This window comes from Pseudophryne corroboree, chromosome 5, assembly GCF_028390025.1.
Source record: "Pseudophryne corroboree isolate aPseCor3 chromosome 5, aPseCor3.hap2, whole genome shotgun sequence".
Taxonomy (NCBI): Eukaryota; Metazoa; Chordata; class Amphibia; order Anura; family Myobatrachidae; genus Pseudophryne; species Pseudophryne corroboree.
In genome coordinates this window covers 101,081,919-101,102,453 of record NC_086448.1, presented here as the reverse complement: position 1 = coordinate 101,102,453, position 20,535 = coordinate 101,081,919, and the positions used below count along the sequence as shown (strand labels likewise).

General features: G+C 48.3%; 1 protein-coding gene across 4 annotated transcripts in view; it reads right to left on the bottom strand.

Annotated features, from left to right (window-relative positions):
• CFAP69 (cilia and flagella associated protein 69) overlaps positions 1–20,535 on the bottom strand; it is a 225,618-nt gene that overhangs the window by 15,293 nt on the left and 189,790 nt on the right. For 3 of the 4 annotated variants that reach the window (XM_063921509.1, XM_063921508.1, XM_063921511.1), the window contains 2 exons: positions 10,986–11,123; positions 3,928–4,004 (listed from right to left, as the gene is read on the bottom strand). In XM_063921509.1, coding sequence (XP_063777579.1) covers positions 3,928–4,004; positions 10,986–11,123 — 215 coding nt within the window. The remainder of the gene's footprint in view (positions 1–3,927; positions 4,005–10,985; positions 11,124–20,535) is intronic. The other variant, XM_063921510.1, reaches the window with a different exon arrangement.

Here is a 20,535-nt window from a genome sequence, read left to right as displayed (position 1 = left end):
ACCAGGGGGAGGCCCGCCCCTTCATGCGGCAGGCTTGTCTTGTTTAGAAGCAGGCTGACAAGCCGCCCAGGACTGCTTTGTCTTGGGCTTATTGGTTTTGGAAGCATGAGATTGTCTCGGGTATGCCTAACCTTTTGCTTTCCCTTGAGGTCGAAAAGAACGAAAAGTTATACCTTTTACCTTCTGTACAGAAGGAATAGTATTTGGGAGAAAGGCAGTTTTGACAGCCGCCAGTTCAGACACAATTTTATTTAGGTCGTCCCCAAACAATATGTCTCCCTTAAAAAGGAGCACCTCCAAGGTCTTTTTGGAGTCCAGGTCCACCTTCCATGACCTCAACCACAGAATACAGTGAGCCAGGACAGACGGAGTCGACGCCTTGGCCGCCAACACACCCGCCTCAGAGGACGCCTCCTGAATTTAATAGGCGGCGGTGGTAATGTGAGACAGGTATTGTCTGGCATTGTCAGCTATATCCTCGGACAGCTCTTCCTCTAATGCCTGAACCCATGTTTAAATACCTTTAGCAGCCCAGGAGGCAGCAATAGTGGGTCTATGTACAGCACCTGTCAGGGAGTAAATAGATTTCAGAGATCCCTCCACACGCTTATCTGTCGGTTCTTTCAGTGAAGTGACAGTGGTGACACCACTAGGCGGGTGACATGAGAATCCACCGGCAGTGAATTTTCCCACTTGTTGCATAAAGGTCCATACACACAGAGAGATTTTGTATATGAGAGATTTTGACTGAGCGTTTTCCCTTGAACTGGCAGTAGGAGATTTTGACTAACTTTACCAGCGATTTTGACTAGGTGTGCAAGCGATTTTGGCTATGGGCGATTTTGGCTAACTCATATAAGCAAGGGGATGCTTTATCTTTTCCAGCAACCTAGCCAAAATGGACTTGCCTGCACAGTCTATTTTTAGCAGAGATAGCGACCTGGCAGGGACGCGCATCGCTATCGCTGACTGTGTACACACAGAGCGATTTTGACTATATAGTCAAAATCGCTCAATTATATCGCTCCGTGTGTATGGACCTTTACTCTGCAGGGAGAGGGGAGAGAGATCAGGCCCGTTAAGAGAGAGGGAATATCTTCCTTGGATTAGACCAGGGTTCCTGCCTGATGTACAGTCCACCAAATGGTCAGAATGGGGTAACAGATTATTAGCCACCTTCTGCCGTTTAAACATGTCAGTTTTCTTGGTAACAGTAGTGGGTTCCTTATCATCAGTAATTTGTAGGATTTGCTTAATAGCAACCACTAGAGCAGGGACGTCAATTTGCATTGTAGAATCCTCGTCAGAAACGCCTGATTCAGCGTCTGACAGGACAGTATGCTCCCCCTTCTCTTCAGATGAAACATCTGAGAGATTTGTGGATTGTGAGGAGGAAGCAATCCGCTTAGCTGACCCAGCGACACAGGAGTGACCGGAGGTAGATTTTTGTCAGACCAAGGAATGAGTCAACTGCTGCAACTGGTTAGACAAGTTGTCCGCCCAAGGCGGATTAACCATAGGGACTATATGAGGCTGTAATAGTAAATGTGGTCCCATTGGGGGCGTTAGGAGTTCCAGGAGAGTACCCAGTAGGCTGGAGTAAGCGGTCGAGGGTGGCTCCTGATTGGATACAGATTTACTGCCCTTCCTGTTAGACATTCTACACAAATGCAACAGAGAGCGGTTTAGTATGATGAGCAGAGACAGAGTATAATACCTGCGAATAAATCCGATAGTATGTGACTGAGTCCCCAGTACACAACACCTGCGAATAAATCCAGTATTATGTGACTGAGTACACAGTAGAATACACTGAATAGGTAAATACTGTGACGCACTATATAAACGACCCTGACGCACCTAGTCCCTTAGGGTACAGAATATAGTGATAGGTCTCTGGGAAACTTGTGAAAATAAAGATAATCTACTTATCAAGGGAGCGCAACAGTTTGTTTATTGACAATCATTTAAAAAAAATGTATGTACATATAAACGAACAAATGCATAAAAGAGATATATCAGTGCAAATTTGCATTTAAAAAACAATGAACTAGCCCTTGCCCTTTACTCCAATCAAGAAAAGTTAACATTTTCCACAACAATTAAAGGATTTTTTAAATCCGATGTGTAGCTTATTTGTTTGTCCTGTGTCTGTAACAACACACTTTACTTTCTTAAAACCAAATGGCGAGTACATTGCTTTATGCAGAATAGTTCTGTGTGTCCAGTTCAGCATAATCACATAAATTTATGTAACAATGTAGCAGGGGGAGAGCGCTGTGTTTAGATGAATGGTCACAGCGGTATGCTACGACCCCTGCTGAATGCAGCCGCACTACTCACAGCCGTGATTGTCCTTTTTCAAACGGGGTACGGACCTCCTTAGCCAGGTCTCTCATAAGCTTGGTCCCCATATAAAGCAGCAAATCGGCAAATTTGTATTCCAAGAGGTGGAGTATGTTGTAGTATTCCGGGCAACAAAGTCCTTTTAAAAAAGCCTTCCTTACGCGTTTCTCCGCTACTCTGCACCAGCGGTTTCGTCAGAGGATAATCAAGGAAGCATTCCCAGGCTCTATTTAAACCCAGCCGGACCAATCATAAGGTTAATAGCTAACCTGTGGTTTAACTCTTTCAATGCAAACATACACACATGTACAAAGCATTACCACATATAAAAATAACACACTTATCACAATTCAATTTTATAAATAAATAAATTCAAGCAGTTTTGTGGTTATATAAAAAGTGCTGTTAATACACTACAAAGTATTTTTATATATAAATACAGATACATTTATTACTTATATGTATAGCACATGCCCAGGAGACTGATGCCGCTGTTAAAACTCTCTATCTATATGGATATAAAAAGCTCACCAGACTCAGTGCACACTGAGTCTGGTGAGCTTTTGATATTCATATAGATATATATATATATATATATATATATATATAACCACCAAACTGCTTTAATTTATTTATTTATAAATAATATATGTATATATAAAACACAGCGCGGTCCTAGACAGGAGGTATATATTAGAATACTTGTACAATATATTTTGTATTTGGTACACTTTTTCTTAACTAACGCTGTCTGTATAGAGACATGTAGAATACTCAATTGTTTGTAAAATCACAGCGCTGTATACAGGGAGACCTTGCCCTGCAGTCCCAGGGACTAGCCGCAGCTATACTCCTAAAATGGCGCCCAGCGTCTCAGTCAGGGAGTGCGGGAGAGTGTGAGAAAGCTCCAGGGCGGGAAAATCTGCAGTAGATGTCGCCCTGGGCCAGGGAGAGGCTACAGGTCAAGCGCCGACTCCCCTAAGCTGAACCTCACCACCGGTACTACGGAGATATAGTGGGGTCCCTGCTCGGTGACAGTGTCCATGCCAGCGTCGTAGTCCGTCTCCTTAGACTGCAATCAGGAACGCGATTTAGCGGTGGGTCCCACCTGGGAAACCCTCTTACCTCCTCCCCGTAGCACCCACGTGAACCAGGAGAGCGTCTGCGACCATGTGCCTAAAGCCATAGCGTCTCCGCCACAAGTACCTGGAAACTGAGCCGCGGGGAGTATGCAACGCCGCTTGGGAGGTGATGGAGCTGCTGCACTGAAGTGTCAAAATGACATACAGCGCTGACAGCCCAGTTTTTAAGAAATTTTCTGTCAGGAAAAGCTTTTTCAGGGCTGCCCAGTGCAGCCCTCCTATTACAGGAACCAACTCGAAACTGAGCTCACAGTGCCTGGAGGCGGGGTTACAGAGGAGGCCCCAATGCATCCTGGGGCAGCCTAAAGCTTTAGCCTGTTGGTGCCTCTGGATCAAGATCCACTCTACACCCCACAGTGTACCCTGCTGCAGAAAAAACCAAATCAACACTAAATACACCATATAGTAGCTCTATATTGTTGTGCAAAAAGGAACTTACTTTAAAATCAAGGTATCTACTTATTATGCTGAGTGTGACGTAATCCAGCACAGACAGACCAGGCAAGTTTTCAAAACCTACAAAAAGAGCAAATTAACGCATGAAACACTTCAAATACAAACAATACAAAGAAAAAGTCAATTGACTGGTTAACTCTTAAAGGCCTGCCAAACGAAACTACAGGAGGCTTTATATAAAGAAGACGATTAATAACACATTCTCCAATGGAACAAGGATGGCAATGATTTTTAAACACTAAGATTAATGTATAAAAGACTAATGAAGAAAAGTTAGGGAACTCACCTGGAATCTGTTATGGATGATTGCCTAATGGCGTATAAGTATCTGGTAAGCCTAATAATTAAAATTGCATTCGCAAAAATATACAAACGTTGGGGGTCATTCTGAGATGATCGCTAGCTACCGATGTTCGCTGCGTAGCGATCAGTGTAAAAAATAAGAATTTACTTACCGATAATTCTATTTCTCGGAGTCCGTAGTGGATGCTGGGGTTCCTGAAAGGACCATGGGGAATAGCGGCTCCGCAGGAGACAGGGCACAAAAAGTAAAGCTTTAGGATCAGGTGGTGTGCACTGGCTCCTCCCCCTATGACCCTCCTCCAAGCCTCAGTTAGGATACTGTGCCCGGACGAGCGTACACAATAAGGAAGGATTTTGAATCCCGGGTAAGACTCATACCAGCCACACCAATCACACTGTACAACCTGTGATCTGAACCCAGTTAACAGTATGATAACAGCGGAGCCTCTGAAAAGATGGCTCACGACAATAATAACCCGATTTTTGTAACTATGTACAAGTATTGCAGATAATCCGCACTTGGGATGGGCGCCCAGCATCCACTACGGACTCCGAGAAATAGAATTATCGGTAAGTAAATTCTTATTTTCTCTATCGTCCTAGTGGATGCTGGGGTTCCTGAAAGGACCATGGGGATAATACCAAAGCTCCCAAACGGGCGGGAGAGTGCGGATGACTCTGCAGCACCGAATGAGAGAACTCCAGGTCCTCCTTAGCCAGGGTATCAAATTTGTAGGATTTTACCAACGTGTTTGCCCCTGACTTAAAAGCCGCTCGGCAAAGTTGTAAAGCCGAGACCCCTCGGGCAGCCGCCCAAGATAAGCCCACCTTCCTTGTGGAATGGGCATTTACATATTTTGGCTGTGGCAGGCCTGCCACAGAATGTGCAAGCTGAATTGTATTACACATCCAACTAGCAATAGTCTGCTTAGAAGCAAGAGCACCCAGTTTGTTGGGTGCATACAGGATAACAGCAAGTCAGTTTTCCTGACTCCAGCCGTCCTGGAACCTATATTTACAGGGCCCTGACAACATCTAGCAACCTGGAGTCCTCCAAGTCCCTAGTAGGCGCAAGGCACCAAAATAAGCTGGTTCAGGTGAAACACTGACACCACCTTAGGGAGAGAACTGGGGACGAGTCCGCAGCTCTGCCCTGTCCAAATGGACAACCAGATATGGGCTTTTTTGAGAAAAAAACCACCAATTTGACACTCGCCTGGTCCAGGCCAGGGCCAAGAGCATGGTCACTTTTCATGTGAGATGCTTCAAATCCACAGATTTGACTGGTTTTAAACCAATGTGATTTGAGGAATCCCAGAACTACGTTGAGATCCCACAGTGCCACTGGAGGCACAAAAGGGGGTTGTATATGCAATACTCCCTTGACAAACTTCTGGACTTCAGGAACTGAAGCCACTTCTCTCTGGAAGAAAATCGACAGGGCCGAAATTTGAACCTTAATGGACCCCAATTTGAGGCCCATAGACACTCCTGTTTGCAGGAAATGCAGGAATCGACCGAGTTGAAATTTCTTCGTGGGGCCTTTCTGGCCTCACACCACGCAACATATTTTTGCCACATGTGGTGATAATGTTGTGCGGTCACCTCCTTTCTGGCTTTGACCAGGGTAGGAATGACCTCTTCCGGAATGCCTTTTTCCCTTAGGATCCGGCGTTCCACCGCCATGCCGTCAAACGCAGCTGCGGTAAGTCTTGGAACAGACATGGTACTTGCTGAAACAAGTCCCTTCTTAGCGGCAGAGGCCATAAGTCCTCTGTGAGCATCTCTTGAAGTTCCGGGTACCAAGTCCTTCTTGGCCAATCCGGAGCCATGAGTATAGTTCTTACTCCTCTACGTCTTATAAGTCTCAGTACCTTAGGTATGAGAAGCAGAGGATGGAACACATACACCGACTGGTACATCCATGGTGTTACCAGAACGTCCACAGCTATTGCCTGAGGGTCTCTTAACCTGGCGCAATACCTGTCCCGTTTTTTGTTCAGACGGGACGCCATCATGTCCACCTTTGGTATTTCCCAACGGTTTACAATCATGTGGAAAACTTCCCGATGAAGTTTCCACTCTGCCGGGTGGAGGTCGTGCCTGCTGAGGAAGTCTGCTTCCCAGTTTCCATTCCCGGAATGAAACACTGCTGACAGTGCTATCACATGATTTTCCGCCCAGCGAAAAGTCCTTGCAGTTTTTGCCATTGCCCTCCTGCTTCTTGTGTCGCCCTGTCTATTTACGTGGGCGACTGCCGTGATGTTTTTCCCACTGGATCAATACCGGCTGACCTTGAAGCAGAGGTCTTGCTAAGCTTAGAGTATTATAAATTTACCCTTAGCTCCAGTATATTTATGTGGAGAAAAGTCTCCAGACTTGATCACACTCCCTGGAAATTTTTTCCTTGTGTGACTGCTCCCCAGCCTCTCGGGCTGGCCTCCGTGGTCACCAGCATCCAATCCTGAATGCCGAATCTGCGGCCCTCTAGAAGATGAGCACTCTGTAACCACCACAGGAGAGACACCCTTGTCCTTGGATATAGGGTTATCCGCTGATGCATCTGAAGATGCGATCCGGACCATTTGTCCAGCAGATCCCACTGAAAATTTTTTGCGTGAAATCTGACGAATGGAATTGCTTCGTAGGAAGTCACCATCTTTACCAGGACCCTTGTGCAATGATGCACTGATTTTAGGAGGTTCCTGACTAGCTCGGATAACTCCCTGGCTTTCTCTTCCGGGAGAAACACCTTTTTCTGGACTGTGTCCAGAATCATCCCTAGGCACAGCAGACTTGTCGTCGGGATCAGCTGCGATTTTGGAGTATTTAGAATCCACCCGTGCTGTTGTAGCAGTATCCGAGATAGTGCTACTCCGACCTCCAACTGTTCCCTGGACTTTGCCCTTATCAGGAGATCGTCCAAGTAAGGGATAATTAAGACGCCTTTTCTTCGAAGAAGAATCATCATTTCGGCCATTACCTTGGTAAAGACCCGGGGTGCCGTGGACAATCCAAACGGCAGCGTCTGAAACTGATAGTGACAGTTCTGTACCACGAACCTGAGGTACCCTTAGTGAGAAGGGCAAATTTTGGACATGGAGGTAAGCATCCCTGATGTCTCGGGACACTATATAGTCCCCTTCTTCCTGGTTCGTTATCACTGCTCTGAGTGACTCCATCTTGATTTGAACCTTTGTAAGTGTTCAAATTTTTTTAGATTTAGAATAGGTCTCACCTAGCCTTCTGGCTTCAGTACCACAATATAATGTGGAATAATACCCCTTTTCTTGTTGTAGGAGGGGTAATTTGATTATCACCTGCTGGGAATACAGCTTGTGAATTGTTTCCCATACTGCCTCCTTGTCGGAGGGAGACCTTGGTAAACCAAACTTCAGGAGCCTGCGAAGGGGAAACGTCTCGACATTCCAATCTGTACCCCTGGGATACTACATGTAGGATCCAGGGGTCCTGTACGGTCCCAGCGTCATGCTGAGAGCTTGGCAGAAGCGGTGGAACGCTTCTGTTCCTGGGAATGGGCTGCCTGCTGCAGTCTTCTTCCCTTTCCTCTATCCCTGGGCAGATATGACTCTTATAGGGACGAAAGGACTGAGGCTGAAAAGACGGTGTCTTTTTCTGCAGAGATGTGACTTAGGGTAAAAACGGTGGATTTTCCAGCAGTTGCCGTGGCCACCAGGTCCGATGGACCGACCCCAAATAACTCCTCTTCCTTTATACGGCAATACACCTTTGTGCCGTTTGGAATCTGCATCACCTGACCACTGTCGTGTCCATAAACATCTTCTGGCAGATACGGACATCGCACTTACTCTTGATGCCAGAGTGCAAATATCCCTCTGTGCATCTCGCATATATAGAAAATGCATCCTTTAAATGCTCTATAGTCAATAAAATACTGTCCCTGTCAAGGGCATCAATATTTTTAGTCAGGGAATCCGACCAAGCCACCCCAGCTCTGCACATCCAGGCTGAGGCGATCGCTGGTCGCAGTATAACACCAGTATGTGTGTATATACTTTTTATGATATTTTCCAGCCTCCTGTCAGCTGGCTCCTTGAGGACGGCCCTATCTATAGACGGTACCGCCACTTGTTTTGATAAGCGTGTGAGCGCCTTATCCACCCTAAGGGGTGTTTCCCAACGCGCCCTAACTTCTGGCGGGAAAGGGTATACCGCCCATAATTTTCTATCGGGGGGAACCCACGCATCATCACACACTTCATTTAATTTATCTGATTCAGGAAAAACTACGGTAGTTTTTTCACATCCCACATAATACCCTCTTTTGTGGTACTTGTAGTATCAGAAATATGTAACACCTCCTTCATTGCCCTTAACGTGTGGCCCTAATAAGGAATACGTTTGTTTATTCACCGTCGACACTGGATTCAGTGTCCGTGTCTGTGTCGACCGACTAAAGTAAACGGGCGTTTTAAAACCCCTGACGGTGTTTCTGAGACGTCTGGACCGGTACTAATTGTTTGTCGGCCGTCTCATGTCGTCAACCGACCTTGCAGCGTGTTGACATTATCACGTAATTCCCTAAATAAGCCATCCATTCCGGTGTCGACTCCCTAGAGAGTGACATCACCATTACAGGCAATTGCTCCGCCTCCTCACCAACATCGTCCTCATACATGTCGACACACACGTACCGACACACAGCACACACACAGGGAATGCTCTGATAGAGGACAGGACCCACTAGCCCTTTGGAGAGACAGAGGGAGAGTTTGCCAGCACACACCAAAAACGCTATAATTATATAGGGACAACCTTATATAAGTGTTTTCCCTTATAGCATCTTTTATATATTTCTAACGCCAAATTAGTGCCCCCCCTCTCTGTTTAACCCTGTTTCTGTAGTGCAGTGCAGGGGAGAGCCTGGGAGCCTTCCCTCCAGCCTTTCTGTGAGGGAAAATGGCGCTGTGTGCTGAGGAGATAGGCCCCGCCCCTTTTTTGGCGGGCTCGTCTCCCGCTCTTTAATGGATTCTGGCAGGGGTTAAATATCTCCATATAGCCCCCGGAGGCTATATGTGAGGTATTTTTAGCCAAAAAAGGTTTTCATTTGCCTCCCAGGGCGCCCCCCTCCCAGCGCCCTGCACCCTCAGTGACTGCCGTGTGAAGTGTGCTGAGAGGAAAATGGCGCACAGCTGCAGTGCTGTGCGCTACCTTAAGAAGACTGAGGAGTCTTCTGCCGCCGATTCTGGACCTCTTCTCGTTTCAGCATCTGCAAGGGGGCCGGCGGCGAGGCTCCGGTGACCATCCAGGCTGTACCTGTGATCGTCCCTCTGGAGCTACTGTCCAGTAGCCAAGAAGCCAATCCATCCTGCACGCAGGTGAGTTCACTTCTTCTCCCCTAAGTCCCTCGTTGCAGTGATCCTGTTGCCAGCAGGACTCACTGTAAAATAAAAAACCTAAGCTAAACTTTTCTAAGCAGCTCTTTAGGAGAGCCACCTAGATTGCACCCTTCTCGGCCGGGCACAAAAATCTAACTGAGGCTTGGAGGAGGGTCATAGGGGGAGGAGCCAGTGCACACCACCTGATCCTAAAGCTTTACTTTTTGTGCCCTGTCTCCTGCGGAGCCGCTATTCCCCATGGTCCTTTCAGGAACCCCAGCATCCACTAGGACGATAGAGAAAATGGCTTATCTGCACATGCGCATGCACCGCAATGCGCACGCGTGACGTACGGGTACAAAGAGCTTTGTGGTTTTGCACAGGTTCTAGCGACGTTTTCAATCGCACTGTCGGCCGCAAGAAGATTGACAGGAAGGGGGCGTTTCTGGGTGCCAACTGACCGTTTTCAGGGAGTGTTTGGAAAAACAGGCGTGTCATGGAAAACACAGGCGTGGCTGGGCGAATGCTGGGCGGGTGTGTGATGTCAAAAGCCGTCCCTCCAACGTTAGAATCAATGCACATGAAGAGTAAGTCCAGGGCTGGTCTTGTTTTGCACAAAATATTTTTGCAGGCGCTCTGCGGCACGAGCATTCGCATTTCTGCAAAGCGAAAATACACTCCCCGGTGGGCAGCGACAATGCGTTTGCACGGCTGCTAAAAACTGCTAGCGAGCGAACAACTCGGAATGACCCCCATTATACATATGTTTAGGGCAGCACTAGTGGTGGACCTGTAGGACGTCTCATACATACTGTATTTCCATTTCTCATCGTTTTGAATCAAGAATATCTTAGAGACAGGATTTCCATTATTTTGAGAACCACTTAATGATATATCAATGCATTTTTCAACACAAGGCTCTAATGTAAATATTCTTCAACTCCGCTAAACTGATGACAAACTCACATGCCCAGTAACACTATCATTATGATCTTTTATTTACATAGCGCCTCCAAGTGTCTGTAGTATCAATCAACAGGCTGAAGAAAAAATCCATCAGGAGTAATAAGAAACAGCACATTTCCTATCCATCTATGGGCCGGATATAATGCAGTGCGAGACAGCCGCAGCTCCGAGATTCCGTCAGAACTCGTATGGTTTTATAAAGCGGCACTCATTTACAAAGCAAACCCAGTTCAGCCAGAATCTTGGAGCTCCGGCCGTCTCACGCTGCATTGCATTCAGCCCTATATGTCCGTAAATTGGGACTACACACTAATAGGCGTGACTTGGCTTTTTGAGTCTTAGAATACACTCCTCCTGCCTCTCAGATATCAGATACCCATACTGGTAATGTATACAGTATTAAAGTTCTTACCGAGTTTGGAAAACACAGAATAAATTTTGGCCCGGATGTTTTCAGCCACTTCCATGATTGCAATGCTGAAGCAGTTCACAGGCATTGGGGTGACCTCCTGCTCCTCCTGGAATTGTCCAACCAGGGGTTTCTTTGCATCTAGTCATGTAAGACCAATACAACTGCTCAGATATCACACTCATTAGTCAGACAACCGTATAATACCAGTTCAGCATGTCAGGCGAGGGACGGGAAGAAGAACTTACAGCAGAGATAAGTGGAACGTACTGAGCTGGAATACAGAAGGATAAAGCAGAGAACAACGCAGCAGGAGTAGCAAAGATGCGGGTATTACAAATAGTAGCGTTATACAAGTGCCTATGTTTTGCCTAATGTTCTAGAAAACAAGTTTTATGGTAAGAACTTACCTTTGTTAAAACTCTTTCTGCGAGGTACACTGGGCTCCACAAGGATAGACATAGGGGTGTAGAGTAGGATCTTGATCCGAGGCACCAACAGGCTGATCACAGAATGCATAGCTCCACCTCCTCTATAACCCCGCCTCCCTGCACAGGAGCTCAGTTTTTAGTTAACCAGCCCAATGCAGTAGCAGGAAAAGAGACGACAACGGTTAGTAGCCACATACACCACACTCTCACGACAGGAGAAGTGTCAGCGGCTAATGCCATACCAACCCAAAGAAGCTAAGTGCGTCAGGGTGGGCGCCTTGTGGAGCCCAGTGTACCTCGCAGAAAGAGTTTTAACAAAGGTAAGTTCTTACCATAAAACTCGTTTTCTGCTGCGGGGTACACTGGGCTCCACAAGGATAGACATAGGGGATGTCCTAAAGCAGTTCCTTATGGGAGGGGACGCACTGTAGCAGGCACAAGAACCCGGCGTCCAAAGGAAGCATCCTGGGAAGCGGCAGTATCGAAGGCATAGAACCTTATGAACGTGTGTCCAGAGGACCACGTAGCCGCCTTGCAAAATTGTTCAAGGGTCGCACCACGTTGGGCCGCCCAAGAAGGTCCAACAGACCGAGTAGAATGGGCCGTAATGTGAGCAGGAGCTGATAGACCAGCCCTCACATAAGCATGTGCAATCACCATTCTAATCAATCTGGCCAAAGTTTGCTTGTGAGCAGGCCAGCCCCGTTTGTGAAATCCAAACAGCACAAAGAGAGAATCAGTTTTTCTAATAGAAGCAGTTCTCTTCACATAGATACGGAGAGCCCGTACCACATCCAAAGACCGCTCTTTGGGAGACAGATCAGGAGAAACAGAAACAAGTGCCGGAACCACAATCTCCTGGTTAAGGTGGAACGAAGAAACCACCTTAGGTAAAAGAATGCCAAACCCTATAGTAAATCTGAGCCGAAGCCGGTTTCCGGGCCCGCAACATAGTTTGAATGACCACCTCAGAAAACCCTTTAGCCCTTAAGACGGAAGCTTAAAGAGCCACGCCGTCAAAGACAGCCGGGCTAGGTCCTGGTAGACACAGGGGCCCTGAACGAGGAGGTCTGGGCGTTGTGGAAGTAGAATTGGACGCTCTGACGATAGGCCTTGCAGGTCTGAGAACCAGTGCCATCTGGGCCACGCTGGAGCTATGAGAAGCAGATTTCCTTTTTCTTGCTTGAACTTCCGAATTACCCTGGGCAGGAGTAACACCGGAGGGAACACGTACGGCAGCCGAAACCTCCACGGCACCGCCAGCGCATCCACGAATGCTGCTTGAGGATCCCTTGTCCTTGCTCCGAAGACCGGAACCTTGTGATTGTGTCGAGACGCCATCAGATCTACGTCTGGAAAGCCCCACTTTTCCACTGGGAGTTGAAACACTTCTGGATGGAGGCCCCACTTGCCGGCATGCACGTCCTGACGACTGAGAAAGTCCGCTTCTCAGTTCAGGACTCCCGTAATGAATATTGCCGATATGGCCGATAGATGGCGTTCTGCCTAATGTAGAATCCGTGAGACTTCCTTCATTGCCAAACGGCTTCGAGTGCCGCCTTGATGATTTATGTAAGCCACTGTGGTGGCGTTGTCCGACTGTACTTGAACAGGACGGTTCTGAATGAAATGCTGGGCCAGGTTCAACGCATTGAAGACCGCCCGCAATTCCAGAATGTTGATCGAGAGGAGGGATTCCTCCTTGGTCCACCGACCCTGAAGGGAGTGTTGCTCCAGCACCGCGCCCCAACCTCTTAGACTTGCATCTGTCGTCAACAGGACCCAGTTGGATATCCAGAAGGGACGGCCCCTGCACAATCGTCGGTCCTGGAGCCACCAGAGCAGCGACAGACGGACCACCGGAGTCAATGAGATCATGTAAGACCTGATCCGGTGAGGCAGGCCGTCCCACTTGGCTAGAATCAGCTTCTGGAGGGGGCGAGAATGGAACTGAGCATACTCCACCATGTCGAATGCCGATACCATGAGGCCCAGCACCTGCATCGCCGAATGTATCGACACTTGCGGACGAGAAAGGAAGTAACGAATCCTGTCCTGAAGCTTCAGGACTTTCTCCTGAGACAAGAACCACCTCTGGTTGTGAGTGTCCAATAACGCTCCCAGGTGCACCATGCTCTGAGCAGGGACCAGGGAGGATTTCTTCCAGTTGATGAGCCACCCGTGGGCTTGTAGAAACCGGACAGTCATATCCAGATGACGAAGGAGAAGTTCTGGGGAATTTGCCAGGATTAACAAGTCGTCCAGATACGGCAGTATCCTGACCCCTTGACGGCGGAGTACCACCATCATCACAGCCATAACTGGTGAAGACTCGCGGAGCCGTAGTTGAACCAAAAGGTAACGCCCGAAACTGGTAATGGAGGTTGCCAATTGCATACCTCAGGAATTGCTGATGTGACGCTGCTATAGGAATATGCAGGTAAGCATCCTGTATGTCCAGGGAGACCATGTAGTCCCCAGGTTCCAGGGCCAGAACTATAGAGCGATGGGTTTCCATACGGAACTTGGAAACCTTCACAAACCTGTTCAATGCCTTGAGGTTGAGAATGGGCCGGGAGGACCTATTCGGTTTCGGGACTAGAAACAGCGGAGAATATTTCCCCCCGGCCCCTCTGCACAAGAGGCACCTGTACTACGACTCCTGTATCCAGGAGGGTCTGTACCACCGAATGTAGAGTGTTTGCCTTTATCTGGTCCAACGGGACGTCTGTCCGGCAAAATCGATGAGGGGGTTGGTTTTTGAAGGCTATGGCGTAACCTCGAGTGACGACTTCCCGTACCCAGGCATCTGAAGTGGTCTTCAACCATTCCTGGGTATACCCTAGATGCCGGCCCCCCACCCTGGGATCCCCCAGGTGGAGGCCCACCCCGTCATGCGGCAGGCTTATCGTCTTGGAAGCTGGCTGACGGGCCGCCCAGGCTCTTTTGGGCTTTGGCTTATTAGGTTTGGAAGTGCGGGCCTGCTTGCTGTACGCCTGACCTTTTGCTTTACCTGAAGGATGAAAGAGGCGAAAGGAAGTACCTTTAGCCTTCGACACAGAAGGAACGGTACTTGGCAGACAGGCAGTTTTGGCAGTAGCCAAGTCAGCCACAATCTTATTTAAGTCCTCCCCAAACAGAATATCTCCCTTGAAAGGGAGTACCTCCAGGGTTTTTCTAGAGTCCAGATCCACAGAGCAGGATCTCAGCCACAATATCCGGCGAGCCAGGACTGATGTAGTAGAGGCCTTGGCTGCTAGCATACCGGCATCAGAAGCCGCCTATTTAATATAGTGAGAAGCTGAGACAATATATGACAAGCATTGTCTAGCATGGTCAGAAGAGATTTCAGCTTCTAACTCCAAGGCCCATGCTTCAATAGCCTCTGCAGCCTTTGTGCAGCACCTGTGAGAGTGTAAATCGCTTTCAGACAACCCTCTACACGTTTATCCGTAGGCTCTTTTAGAGACGTGATGGTAGTGACAGGTAGAGCTGAGGAAACCACCATCCTAGCCACATGTGAGTCTACTGGAGGAGGCGTTTCCCAATTTTTAGACAGCTCTGGCGCGAGGGGATAGCGAGCCAGCATCTTCTTTTGAGGCACAAACTTCTTACCCGGGTTTTTCCAGGGTTCCTGACGTATATCCACTAGGTGGTCAGAGTGAGGTAAAACTTGTTTAACCACCTTCTGACGCTTGAACCTATCTGGTTTCTTAGGAGGGACGGATGGCTCGGGATCATCCGTAATCTGTAAAATCAACTTAATAGCCTCCAAAAGATCAGGAACATCCACATGTGAACCACCCTCCCCATCAGCAGTATCTGTGTCAGAATCTGTGGGGTCAGTATATGTGCCATCTTCATCAGACGAGGTGTCAGTGACAGCAGTGGATTGTGAGGAGATAAGCGCTCGCTTAGAGGACCCCTTGGGCTTGGGCGAGCGAGGGTCAGACTTTTTAGTAGTCAGGGACTGGTTCAACTTCTTCAATTGAGCAGATAAATTGTACGCCCACGGCAGGTTAGCTGCAGGGACCACATACGGTTGCACCGGCATTGGGGGTCCCATAGGGGGTGTTAGTTTATTAACTAGCGTATGCAGAAGCGTGGAAAAAGCAGCCTACGGTGGGTCATTATGTACCTCCGTTGCCACAGTCCCACTGGGGGGCAAGGAGCCCCCAGAACCAGAGCCCACACCTGCTATATTCTCCTCATATGGATCTGTGGCTTCAGCAACACCTGCAGTGTGTTCCGCCCCAGAACTGTTACCTTCAGAAGCAGACATGATATAACTTGCAGTATCAGGTAACACAGTACAATTGGCAGCAGCACAATACCTCTTACCCAAACCCCTGCGCAGTGTAGTCAGCACAAGCAGAGATATAGGAGAGATATGGTGACTAAAATCACAGAGAAAAATACGTATTAAAGTATATCTTGTGAAAATCCTATATAAATATAAAACCTGACGCACCAAGCCCACTCAGGTTATAGAATATAGGGATAGCAAGTTGAGTGAGAGACACGACATGGAAACCACTCAGCAAGCTAATGCACACACATGTAGTCACAGTTGTACAATGCAGAGGTTATTACTAACAATAATACTGCACTGGACCAGCTTATATAGCTATGTAGTCAATAGATATAACACTGCACAGTAAGAACTGGATGTATATCACAGGGTAATTGTACTAGAAAACCCTGACTAAATGCACTCTTTCTTAACTAACACTGTCTAATAGGCAGATAGAATACTTAAGTGTCATGTAAAGTCACAGCGCTGACAACCAGGCGGCTTTACACAGGAGGATTTGCCCAAGCAGTCCCAGGAACAGTGTAGATGAGAGAAATGGCGCCCAGACACTGACAGGGACTGAGGGAGAGACAGATATGCAGCTCCAGGGCGGGAAATGGCGCCCTGGGGCTGGGGGAGGGGTTCCAGGTCTAAGCCTTATCCCCCTGCTGGCAAAATCACCGTGTACTGTGGGCTACTATTAAAATGGTTTTAAGGGAAAACCTGACCTGCACCCATGCCCTGGTGATCTAGTGGGATCGCCTGTACTGCCACAGTGTCCACCGCCAGTGCGCGCGGCCCGCCTCCCACTGACTGCGCCGGATCGCGATAAAGTACGGGTCCCGCAAGCTAGACCCACTCACCACCTCCCGAAGCGCGGCCACGCGATCCCGGAGAGCCCCCGTCGTGTGTGCCTGACCATGGAAGAAAACCGGAGCCTCCTGCTGTAGTTTCCCGGCAACCAGGGCTCGGGAGTGTACAGCGCCACTGGGGAGAGATGGAGCTGCAGCAGTGAATGTCACTAGACATGTACACACTGCTGCAGCCCTTGAAGTCTTCACTTTTCTTCTCAAAAAGCTCTTCTTAGGGCTGCCCAGAGCAGCCACTCTGTTATGTGCCTGCTATATGCGGCACCAACTACAAAACTGAGCTCCTGTGCAGGGAGGCGGGGTTATAGAGGAGGCGGCACTATGCATTCTGGGAACAGTCAAAGCTTTTCAGCATTCTGGGAACAGTCAAAGCTTTTCAAGATCCTACTCTACACCCCAATGTCTATCCTTGTGGAGCCCAGTGTACCCTGCAGCAGAAATAAATACAAAGTGCTCTATGATGTCAACAATTTTTCTCTATCGTCCTAGTGGATGCTGGGGTTCCTGAAAGGACCATGGGGAATAGCGGCTCCGCAGGAGACAGGGCACAAAAAGTAAAGCTTTAGGATCAGGTGGTGTGCACTGGCTCCTCCCCCTATGACCCTCCTCCAAGCCTCAGTTAGATTTTTGTGCCCGGCCGAGAAGGGTGCAATCTAGGTGGCTCTCCTAAAGAGCTGCTTAGAAAAGTTTAGCTTAGGTTTTTTATTTTACAGTGAGTCCTGCTGGCAACAGGATCACTGCAACGAGGGACTTAGGGGAGAAGAAGTGAACTCACCTGCGTGCAGGATGGATTGGCTTCTTGGCTACTGGACAGTAGCTCCAGAGGGACGATCACAGGTACAGCCTGGATGGTCACCGGAGCCTCGCCGCCGGCCCCCTTGCAGATGCTGAAACGAGAAGAGGTCCAGAATCGGCGGCAGAAGACTCCTCAGTCTTCTTAAGGTAGCGCACAGCACTGCAGCTGTGCGCCATTTTCCTCTCAGCACACTTCACACGGCAGTCACTGAGGGTGCAGGGCGCTGGGAGGGGGGCGCCCTGGGAGGCAAATGAAAACCTTTTTTGGCTAAAAATACCTCACATATAGCCTCCGGGGGCTATATGGAGATATTTAACCCCTGCCAGAATCCGTTAAGAGCGGGAGACGAGGCCGCCGAAAAAGGGGCGGGGCCTATCTCCTCAGCACACAGCGCCATTTTCCCTCACAGAAAGGCTGGAGGGAAGGCTCCCAGGCTCTCCCCTGCACTGCACTACAGAAACAGGGTTAAAACAGAGAGGGGGGGCACTAATTTGGCGTTAGAAATATATAAAAAAGATGCTATAAGGGAAAACACTTATATAAGGTTGTCCCTATATAATTATAGCGTTTTTGGTGTGTGCTGGCAAACTCTCCCTCTGTCTCTCCAAAGGGCTAGTAGGTCCTGTCCTCTATCAGAGCATTCCCTGTGTGTGTGCTGTGTGTCGGTACGTGTGTGTCGACATGTATGAGGACGATGTTGGTGAGGAGGCGGAGCAATTGCCTGTAATGGTGATGTCACTCTCTAGGGAGTCGACACCGGAATGGATGGCTTATTTAGGGAATTACGTGATAATGTCAACACGCGCCAAGGTCGGTTGACGACATGAGACGGCCGACAAACAATTAGTACCGGTCCAGACGTCTCAAAAACACCGTCAGGGGTTTTAAAACGCCCGTTTACTTTAGTCGGTCGACACAGACACAGACAGGGACACTGAATCCAGTGTCGACGGTGAATAAACAAACGTATTCCTTATTAGGGCCACACGTTAAGGGCAATGAAGGAGGTGTTACATATTTCTGATACTACAAGTACCACAAAAGAGGGTATTATGTGGGATGTGAAAAAACTACCGTAGTTTTTCCTGAATCAGATAAATTAAATGAAGTGTGTGATGATGCGTGGGTTCCCCCCGATAGAAAATATGGGCGGTATACCCTTTCCCGCCAGAAGTTAGGGCGCGTTGGGAAACACCCCTTAGGGTGGATAAGGCGCTCACACGCTTATCAGAACAAGTGGCGGTACCGTCTATAGATAGGGCCGTCCTCAAGGAGCCAGCTGACAGGAGGCTGGAAAAATATCATAAAAAGTATATACACACATACTGGTGTTATACTGCGACCAGCGATCGCCTCAGCCTGGATGTGCAGAGCTGGGGTGGCTTGGTCGGATTCCCTGACTAAAAATATTGATACCCTTGACAGGGACAGTATTTTATTGACTATAGAGCATTTAAAGGATGTATTTCTATATATGCGAGATGCACAGAGGGATATTTGCACTCTGGCATCAAGAGTAAGTGCGATGTCCATATCTGCCAGAAGATGTTTATGGACACGACAGTGGTCAGGTGATGCAGATTCCAAACGGCACAAAGGTGTATTGCCGTATAAAGGAAGAGGAGTTATTTGGGGTCGGTCCATCGGACCTGGTGGCCACGGCAACTGCTGGAAAATCCACCGTTTTTACCCTAAGTCACATCTCTGCAGAAAAAGACACCGTCTTTTCAGCTTCAGTCCTTTCGTCCCTATAAGAGTCATATCTGCCCAGGGATAGAGGAAAGGGAAGAAGACTGCAGCAGGCAGCCCATTCCTAGGAACAGAAGCGTTCCACCGCTTCTGACAAGCTCTCAGCATGACGCTGAGACCGTACAGGACCCCTGGATCCTACAAGTAGTATCCAAGGGGTACAGTTTGGAATGTCGAGACGTTTCCCCTGCGCAGGCTCCTGAAGTCTGCTTTACCAAGGTCTCCCTCCGACAAGGAGGCAGTATGGGAAAAAATTCACGAGCTGTATTCCCAGCAGGTGATAATTAAATTACCCCTCCTACAACAAGAAAAGGGGGTATTATTCCACACTATATTGTGGTACTGAAGCCAGAAGGCTAGGTGAGACCTATTCTAAATCTAAAAAAATTTGAACACTTACAAAGGTTCAAATCAAGATGGAGTCACTCAGAGCAGTGATAACGAACCGGGAAGAAGGGGACTATCTGGTGTCCCGAGACATCAGGGATGCTTACCTCCATGTCCCAAATTTGCCCTTATCACTAAGGGTACCTCAGGTTCGTGGTACAGAACTGTCACTATCAGTTTCAGACGCTGCCGTTTGGATTGTCTACGGCACCCCGGGTCTTTACCAAGGTAATGGCCGAAATGATGGTTCTTCTTCGAAGAAAAGGCGTCTTAATTATCCCTTACTTGGACGATCTCCTGATAAGGGCAAAGTCCAGGGAACAGTTGGAGGTCGGAGTAGCACTATCTCGGATACTGTTACAACAGCAGGGGTGGATTCTAAATATTCCAAAATCGCAGCTGATCCCGACAACAAGTCTCCTGTGCTTAGGGATGATTCTGGACACAGTCCAGAAAAAGGTGTTTCTCCCGGAAGAGAAAGCCAGGGAGTTATCCGAGCTAGTCAGGAACCTCCTAAAATCAGTGCATCATTGCACAAGGGCCATGGTAAAAAAATGGTGACTTCCTTCGAAGCAATTCCAGTCGGCAGATTTCATGCAAGAACTTTTCAGTGGGATCTGCTGGACAAATGGTCCGGATCGCATCTTCAGATGCATCAGCGGATAACCCTATATCCAAGGACAAGGGTGTCTCTCCTGTGGTGGTTACAGAGTGCTCATCTTCTAGAGGGCCGCAGATTCGGCATTCAGTTTTGGATGTTGGTGACCACGGAGGCCAGCCCGAGAGGCTGGGGAGCAGTCACACAAGGAAAAAATTTCCAGGGAGTGTGATCAAGTCTGGAGATTTTTCTCCACATAAATATAGCTAAGGGTAAATTTATAATGCTCTAAGCTTAGCAAGACCTCTGCTTCAAGGTCAGCCGGTATTGATCCAGTGGGATAAAACATCACGGCAGTCGCCCACGTAAATAGACAGGGCGGCACAAGAAGCAGGAGGGCAGTGGCAAAAACTGCAAGGACTTTTCGCT